Here is a 10,000-nt window from a genome sequence, read left to right on the forward strand (position 1 = left end):
TTGACTTTTATTTTAAATTGAATCTTTTTCATCATTATCATTTATCATTTATTAATATCATTATCTTTAATATTATCATATTATTATTTCTATTTTAATCATTATCATTATTACTTATTATTGTCAACATGCTTACCATTATCATCATCATCATCATAAACATCATCATCATCATCATTATTACTATTATCATTATTCTGATTATTAGCATTAGGGTTATTTATAGATAATAACTTTTGGATACTAGAATTTTATGTACCTTAAAAGTTTGCATAATGATTGTTGTATTCAATAACAATTTCTTTTATGCATTTGGGTCCCAAGATATATGGGGGGGAAAAATAAACTTTTACTATATAAACACATGCAATTAGTTAATGTATCAAAGAACTTTCAGCTTCTATACAAGAAAGAAATACTGACAACAATGGAAATGTAATTTTTCAAGCTCAATCACTTTCAATTTTCTTTTTTCATGTAATTTTCTCTGTATCTGCATCAAGTTTGAAATTTTGAAGCACGGGAAGTACACTCCACCATTACCATATCATATACAAAAGAGAGTGTTAGTGTGTCAGTATCAGATTATTCCCATCGTGTGTTAATGCAATATCGATGATAATATCAAGTACATTTATAATTATATCACGTAACTTATATCTATTTGATAATATCAAGTATAATAAGAAATAAGTGCCAAAAAATATGAACACTGCTCCATTATACACTGTTGAATACCACTAAGGATTTTTTTTTTTTTTCACTTCATATTTTTATCTTTATTATTAACCTGCATGATTCATTAATTTATATGCATTAAACAGTGGAAACAAATTGCCTACCACTTTATTTCTTAAATATGACTTAGCAGTTCCATCTTACCCTGAATACATTGTTCCACTGCCTTTAAAATGTCTTTTTCAAATGTATTTATCCATTCATATATATATATATATATAAATACATATATAACATACTCATTTATCTCCTTTATTTTGCATGACAGGACACTAATAAAACATTATTCACTGCAAGGTTTTATTACCATTTCAGCAGGATTACATGGAAGATCAGGGACCACAGGCATAACACCCTTTCTCAAATACATAATAGGTCTGCCCAGTGAGGTGTAACTCAATGAATATTCCCCTTAGCACACTATTGTTAAAACAGAAGCTGAAGTCGTTAAATAGGAAGTTGTACATAACATATAATATAGCTTGCCTGTATACTGCTTAACAAAATGTGATATACTAAATTGTCTGTGAACTGACACTTAAATTACACTTTTATAGAGGAGGAATATCTTAATGAAAAGACAACAATATGCTATGCATTTTCAGTAACAGTTTGTCATGCCATTAAATACTATAAACATTGTATCACAATAGGTTCTGCTGTAAATATTTAATTCATGTTATGCCTAATATGTCATTTATTCATCTGGGGTACATAGAAAAAATACATAACATATCACGTACTTGCAAAAAAGCTAAAAATTTTGCTGGTCTACTGTACATCACAACCAGAATTATCCTTTGTCACAACACTGATAAATCAAATCTTATAGCAGAATCTGACCACAGATAATTTCTTTGCAGATCAGCCAATTCATTACTCAACCATTTTCACATTCCTTGATGTACATAAGCATATGTCAGTGCAATATATCTGAAGTGTAAGTATTTGCTGTATGTAATTTTCATGAATTGCAGTCATTAATCATTTGCAACTTGTTAGTGTTTTCATACAGAAAAGATTTTGTTACTAAATCCTGTTATAAGATATTGGTCTGACTCACAACATAGAATACAGAAAGTTGTCACTTAAGCTCAATAGCTAAAAAATTAACTATTGGTGAATATTACTTAAGTACAAGCTAAATACAGCAATACAGTAAATATACTTTTATGAAGTATATGAACATTTCATAACTTTCCAGAAAAAAAAATTAAATCCTCCTATTTTGAGAATATTCCTTGACTGTTCCTAAAAGTTAACTTTATCAAAAGTTTAAGCCAAGTGATTTGTAAGAATATGCAGGACAGCTTCCTGCATACAGACAGAAATACATCAGCTGTAATATGATTCCACAAAGTTATATTCTTTCCCTCTGAAATGGTATGTTTATTCAAAAGACAATACTGTACTACTTTTTACCATAGGCATGTAACACCTCTTTATTAAACAATATCTAAGTTGCCACTATAAGCTACTTGAACCCATTATTATGTGCTGCTTCTTGAAATTTATTTATCAGTACAGTACATCCCCTTTCATAAGTTATATAAAGAATTAATGGTTTTATTAATATACAATCCTAATAATACCAGATTCATCATCATTAGCACCCGTTACCTACAATACTGTAGAATAAACAAGCATTTACATATAGTTTTAGCTTATTTTAATGACATTACGATAAATAGAATCTAATTGGAAGTACTTTTATATGGCTTTTCAATTCGAGCACTATCAACCTAAAAATTTTCTGGCAATACTAAATGTGAACTAAAAACCCAATTTTAATACTATGCTGTCCTTTTTCATGAAATTAAAAGGTTATTTATAAAAATGTTTGTGCCTCTGATTTTGTACAAAGAAAGAAAAAAATCATAAATATAATAGTAAAGGAAGTACTGCATTGCAAACTTATATGTATCTTATATTTAGTATTTTTATCATGAGGAAGGGAGTGGTATGCATAATAAATAATCTAGTTTACTCCATTTATTACAATGGTTTTTCTAATGTTTAGTGAGAGAGATAAAGAGAAAGAGAGTGAGATAAAGAGAAAGAGAGAGATATAAAGAGAAAGAGAGAGAGAATAAGAGAAAGAAAGAGAGAGAGAATGAGAGAAAGAAAGAGAGAGAGAGGGAGAGAAAGAAAGAGAGAGAGAGGGAGAATGAGAGAAAGAAAGAGGGAGAATGAGAGAAAGTAAGAGAGAGAGAATGAGAGGAAGAAAGAGAGAGAGAGAGAATGAGAGAAAGAAAGAGAGAGAAGAGAGAATGAGAGAGAGAGAGATAAAGAGAGGGTTGGGTTTGTATGAGTGTTGTTGTGGGTGTATATGCTACAAATCAAGTCCAATATTAATAAATTGCTATTCAACTGATTGTATACATATCCATAAAAAAGACATACAATAGATCATTATAATTTCAAAAAGCAAATACTCAACAAGAATATATAGCCATATATAATATATACATCATCCTATTATTCGCCACAACAAAAAAGTAATAAATCAAATATTAATTTTAATAATCTACTATTACATATTTGTTTTGATGACCAATATGAATTACAATTCTTTCAGAGGTGTTTTTGTTTGTTTGTGAAGAAAGAAAACTAAATGATGAAGTCTATCAGAGAAAACAAAACATCTATTTCATATTAATAAGAACTTGCTGGTTATTGAAGATATTTAGATCTTGAGAAATGTATACTCTAGTTGTAATATATTTAAAAACATCTTATCTCTTTCTTTCTTCTGGGTCAAAGTGCCTAAAGCTCAGGGTCCATAATCAGGTTGCAGCACAAAACGGCCTCAGCAGTGATTTGGTATAGGGCATAAATAAAGCACAGGTTTCCTGCTGGGTGAAAAGGACTTGTACACTGCAATGAATTAAATAACATAATATGTTGTTTCCAGTGCCATGATACTGATTTATAAGTAATTGTTCAGTTAAGAATGAATCATCCTACTGATAAGTTTAAATCTGTGCTGTATCTCAGAAAGAATGCAAGAACAACACATTCTAAGACTTGCCTGGAATAAATATTTTTGGTCAGTTAAAATCTTTTAATATCTAAACTTAATACTTATTTTGTTTAATAAATAATCCACAGCATCTAACAACATATACACAAAAAAATAACCTCAGTCTTGTGAATTGCCACTGCTTATACTACTCTGGATTCAAATGTTTTTCATAACAGATATGAACTCATTCAGCAAGGCCATTAGCACCATCATAATCATAATTCAATAGCAAAAATTATTTATCCTTTGCCTCATCTACAGCAACTATATAAGATTTTTCATGGTATTTAATGTATTAATACTGAAGAAGTAACATGCTATCTATGTAATTAACTTTTATTTTAGGGAGCAACATTTGCTTCAAGTTGTCACTGATGACTTAACAATTAGTCTAGACTGTCAGAAAGTACCCATTTTGCTTACAGCTTTGAAAGAGTAATGATAATAGTAATCCTTGTCTAGCATTCAATCCTTCCGCCATAAAAACTGAGTATTGAGATAAAGCAAAATACAAAAGTAGAGCAGTATATTTCCACATAGATTTTAGATATAATTATATAGTGCCATACTTTATACTATTACATGAAGACTTCATACACACTGCTTATCCACAATATCAACTGGTATTTGCCCAGGAAAGAGATCCTTTAATCCATCTACAAGATTCAGTATTTACAGTTGCCCCTCACATTCCCTGTACTTTATCATGTCTTTATTTTCTAAAATAATTATATCAGTATGAAAAAAATCATACACAATCCTGCAGCAAATGCTGATATGAAGCCATAATCACCAAGGAGGGATTCATGTTATATTTCTATCTATTTATGCATATTAGTATATTTAGCTTGTTTGATGTTATTATTATCATCAATATTATTATACTTTATGCCATATCATAGTGATCAGTTACCATCTTGAGGCTTCTTCATGATGAAATTAAATCTCTTTGGATATCTATGACAGCTATTCCCTGATTCTTGCTTATGATTTACATAATCTACATGCTTTTTAACTATAACTACTATATATAATGTGCATTTTCTCAAAGGCAGAATGCAGCTAGATAAAAAGTATTACACATTTATTGCACTTCTTACTTTGGTGAGCATTGTTTCCCACTGTAAACATATCTTCCTTGCCTAACAAAATCATTATACTGGCCTACAATATATATAATTTATTGAACTTAATATCTGTCTTATATTTTATTCTAATTATATTTCTTTATCCACAGCTGGCAAATGAGATTCAAGGTGCATGGAATCTGATTAATCAATATATTCTATTGGCATTCTATTGACAGTTCTCAGAACGTCGCTGGCCACTTAGAGACCAGCAAGATAGTGAAAAACTACAAGAGGCTGAGGCTGAGGTTTGACTAGATAACACAGTTTTCATATAAGGTACCTTTATATACAGAGGCAGGGGTTTGAAAATTGTACACTATTTTCGAACATTATGAATGTTTACTTTGTGCAGACAGATGAATAAATAGAATTAAACAAAGTAACAACTAAAGATACATATATATCTCCCAGTGTTGGGTGAAAATGATACAATATTTTGCTTATTTCTGACATTTTGAGACCTACCTGAGACCTCAAATGTTAAGCTAATGCACTATCATAATGTGCTAATTAACAATTGATGATACTAAAATATCCAGTTATAGCAGATATCGGCTTGGCTATATCTTTTGCTTAAGTACATTTGCATAACTATATACACATTGGATAATAATTAGCCTCTGGTAACAGATAAACTACAGTAGGTACTAGTTTTTAGCTGATGTTGGGAGGGGCAACTTACTTCCTGCAGGTCTTCCTCTAAGTCCTGATGAAGGCTTTGGAATGGAGGAACCCTGGCGGTGGGTACGAGGTGAAGGTAAGGGAGAGGGAGGGGTAGTGACCTGCTGTTGGTCAGGTGTTGAGCTTGTACTGCGTCTACCTGCATGAGACATTCCTGAACCTGGGCGAGAGCTGGATGCTGAAGATCTGTGCTGAGAGCCACGAGTCAGAGAACGTAAGTCTTCACTAGCTGGTGAGGAACACCGAGATGACACTGGAGACGAAGATGCACTTCCAGTTCGGCTATTGCTGCGGCTACCTCTTCCAAAGCCACTGACAGGGCCATCAAGCCCTGGAGAAGAACACCTAGAGCCTCCAGGGGAGGAACTGCAACTAGTAGGCCTAGAGCCCCTGCCTCTGGGAGCACGTACCTGAGGTTGCCTCAGGCGTGATCCAGAAACAGCAAGGGTTCTAGGACGTCCCTCAGATTCTTGTGGTGAGGTATGTGGTGATGTTGCACGAGAAGTATTTGGAGATACTGGTGGTGAAGTTGGAAGAGCTAACCTAGAAGGAGAAGTACGCAAATTCTCATGACTTAGTGATTTAGTACGTGGTGAAAGAGGCCCACGTGAAGAGGAGGTTGCAACGGTAGACACAGGTCGATTAGGTCGAGAGGGAGGGCGAAGTCGTGTGACAACACCACTTCCAGATGAACTACCTGTTCCTTGACTTCCTCTTCTTGATCCAGAGGGTGTTCGTCCATCTCTCTGATTGGATTCCTGTTCACTGTGACTGCGGGTTAAAGAATTCTGATGACCTACTGAGCCTGGTGGGGCAGGTATTCGACTTGTTGTTACAATTGATGGCTGTCTGAGCCGAGAACCACTCAGACCACTACTGCCACGGCTTTTATTTTCCATGCTGTTGCTGTCTTTATTTCCTGCTGAATGGCTGCCATAAGAACGGTCCGGAGTTCTCCATCGTGATATTCTTGAGGCACCATGTTGGGGAGTAGGAAGGCGACTTTTGATGACAGATTCATCTATACGGATGCCAGCGTCTACCAAGAATTCATCCGTAGTTGGGTCGAGAGTAGACATGCTGGGGAGAGAAGCATGGTGAGTTAGGCGCCAAGGAGGAGACGCTAATGGTGCATGTGGTCGTGGGCGAGAATAGGGAGTGGGAATTAAACAGGGAGGGATACGTGCTAAAGGGTGGAGTCCATGTTGAAGCCAGGAAGCACCAAGGGGACCTATAGGGTAGGCTGGAGGGGAAGACCAGGGTGCTAATTCTGCAGTATCCAAAAGAAAGAAAGGATGAGGATGTTGTTCCATCATTCTTGCCTCATGCTCAAGAGGTGCTCTAGGAGCATCACCCTCATAGCTATAATGAGGATAAGGTTCCCTAGGATACATTTCTGCAGTAGCAAGCATTTCTGCATAAGGGTCTGGACTATAAGGTTCAGTGAAAGCAAGAGAAGACAGATAGTCCTCAGGGTGATCATAAGAGAAATGTGTAGGTAAAGAGCGAGGTGAATATACAGCAGAAAGGTGTGGGGCGAGTGTTGGAGCTAAACCGTGATAGATATATGGGTCGTCTGCTTCATGAGGATGCATCAGGTGCCTAGGCCTGCTGTCACGTAACTGTGGGGGAGACCTCTCCCGCTTGCGACCACCTGATTCTACATGTCTAGACTGCCCTTCAGCTGAATGTGATGAAGATGAATACTTTTGCTGATGATTGGTGTTCTCTGCAGATGAGCTATAATAATGTGTTGTGTCTGTATAATGAGTGAGTTTTTCTTGATGTTTGGAAGTTTTATCTTTAGCATGTGAATGTGAGTCATATGAATCAGATGGTTTGCTTCTTCTTGGAGAGATGTCAAAACGATGAGCATCATGAACAGGTGAGGCATCATAACGACTTGAAGTTGAAGGACGCCGCAAGGTCATGGTGTCATAATGATCTCCAGCCCGTTGGGAAGACTGCTGATGACTGGAATCCTCTTCATTCTCATATTCATCATTTTCTGAAGAACTGTGGTGACGATGACGGTTATGCTGTGGTGGCCAAGTGTACATACCATGTGGACTGGGTGGACTGGCTGTACTATGAGAAGTGGGTGATTGAATCTTTGCATCTTTACTCAGAAGATGTCGTCTATCATAGAGGATGTCTGGGTCTTCTGTGTCTGAATGACTACCACGGCCATCAATAGACCAACCTCGACCAAATCGATTTCTTCTGGGTTCCTCTGGGCTTGTATCAGCTGAAGCAACTTTTCTCCTCCAGCGTGGTCTTGAAGTGCGAAGCCAGAAAACCTCTCTGGCAGAGAGTCGCTCAGATCCTCTTTCTCCATTCTCAATATTATCACCTTGAAATGATGTAGTATGGCGAGAAGACATGCGCTTGCTACGACTTTCAGGATGCCTTTCCCGAGAGTCTGAGAGTCTTTCTCGTGATCCTGTTAGTCTATCTCTGGATCCTGAGAGACCATCATGTGTACTAGTCAACCTGTCTCTTGAACCAGACAGACTATCTCTGGAGCCTGACAACCTGTCTCTGGAGCCTGAGAGATTGTCTCTTGAACCAGAAAGGCTCTCCCTTGCATCTGAATGCCTATCTCTTGAATCTAAATGAATGTCCCGGGCCTGAGGTGACCTCGTGACCCTTGATGTGGATGTCCCAGGGGGGTCCCTGGTGATTCTAGGGGACTCAGGGGAGAGCTGTTCCTCCCAGTCAATGCTAGGCTCTTCTGGACTGAGTAAGACTTCATCACATATATCACTTATGTCCAGGTCATCTTCATCATCATCATCAAGAGACCATTCAGTGGTGTTAGTGGTAGAATTAGGAGATGTGTTAGTAGTGGAAGCCTGGTAACCACCAGCCCTGTAATGCACACACGCATGAATTAGTCTTCTGGAACACAAACCAGGTCACTGGTGTTTGGGCCTTTTACTTTTCATGTCTTTGCATACCTTCTATACTTTCATACATTCATTCAGTCTAGGAGAAGTTGCAGAAAGAGTGTGTGTATATATATATATATATATATATATATATATATATATATATATATATATATATATATATATATATATATATATATATATATATATTTATATATGTATAGTCATCTTCTGGAATTCATTTGGTTATACTTTAATTTTCTTCAGTCATAGCACACTGGTAATTCCGCTGTGTATATGAATTTGAATTGAAGTCTCAACCCAGTTAAAACATCAGTCAGCAGAAATTGTTAAGACAGTTAAATCTGTTATGAGACACTCATCTCTTTTACATGCTTAATGTAAGATTCAAGTTTCTGCTGAATTATATGTTAACAATTGTAATAAATAAATTGAATTTTTCAAGAATATCAAAAACCAAAACTATATGGATAGGATTTTAACCTTCTTAATCAATGGACAAAGCCTTCATAGAAATAAAGAAATGAAGCAGGACAAAATATTTCAAATGCTATTAAAAACCAGCTGGCAGCCTATATGCTGAATCAAAAAAGACCAAAGCTTAAGCTGTTTTGAGCACACTCATGGCCATTTATGAAAAATAAAATAAAATCAAACAAAGCCATAAGTAATTATTCCCAATGCATAAACATTTTTCAGACAAGAGAACCCAATACAGTTAATCTTCTTCCATTGCTTTTTTCTCTCTCTTCCTCCTGCCAGTTTTATTAGCAACTACAAACTGGTACTAATTTTCACAATTTTGACTGATACACATATATATTCCTTCTTCACTCCTGTTAATTCAAAATCATCATTCTCTTTTCTTTTCCCTAAAACCTGGTTTAACCATGATTCTACTGTTGTTACATTAGCAAAAGCACAGGTATACACTTTTATAAAATTCTATTCACTCTTAACTACCACAGTTGCATGTTGCATCAAAAACAAATCAACATTTTTTTTTTTTTTTTTTTATTCTGTAAGTAATTCATTAAAAGCTATATACAGCAAAGCTCTATAAAAGTGATCACTCAGATCATGTTATAATATTTAAAAAGCATTATGATTACATAATTAAATGCAATAAGCTGCTTCTCATCATTATATAATTCTTTTAAAAGATAAACAGTCTCTTGTTCTTGAATATAATTTTCACATCTAGGTATCTTATTGTGAATCTCTTATCCTATTTTCCTTATCACTTACATATATAATGTCAATTTCACACAAATAAACGTCATTCAGACTTCAGACTTATTGGCCCAAACAGCAGTGATCCTGACAATTTCTACAACTAAAATGTCTTCATTACAGTATGAAGATTCTGTTAAATCTCTAGCAAGAATATTACAGAATTATGTAGCTAAATTTAATTTATTCAGTCAAAGTTACTCTTATATTCAAGTAATTTTTCATATACTTAAAAGGCATTAAAAAGAAAGTATTTTACTAATGGAAATTGAAAGATGCTA

At 35.0% G+C, this 10,000-nt stretch overlaps 1 protein-coding gene across 1 annotated transcript in view; it reads right to left on the reverse strand.

Annotated features, from left to right (window-relative positions):
• Positions 1–1,022: 1,022 nt before the first annotated feature.
• The window catches only part of LOC113813858 (filaggrin), a 70,347-nt gene continuing 61,369 nt past the window's right edge, over positions 1,023–10,000 (reverse strand). The window contains exons 18-19 of the mRNA XM_070145265.1: positions 8,068–8,445; positions 1,023–8,004 (exon numbers count right to left, since the gene is read on the reverse strand). Of these exons, the coding sequence (XP_070001366.1) occupies positions 5,541–8,004; positions 8,068–8,445 (2,842 nt within the window). The 3' untranslated portion in view covers positions 1,023–5,540. The remainder of the gene's footprint in view (positions 8,005–8,067; positions 8,446–10,000) is intronic.

The sequence above is a fragment of the Penaeus vannamei genome, chromosome 33 (assembly GCF_042767895.1).
Source record: "Penaeus vannamei isolate JL-2024 chromosome 33, ASM4276789v1, whole genome shotgun sequence".
NCBI lineage: Eukaryota > Metazoa > Arthropoda > Malacostraca > Decapoda > Penaeidae > Penaeus > Penaeus vannamei.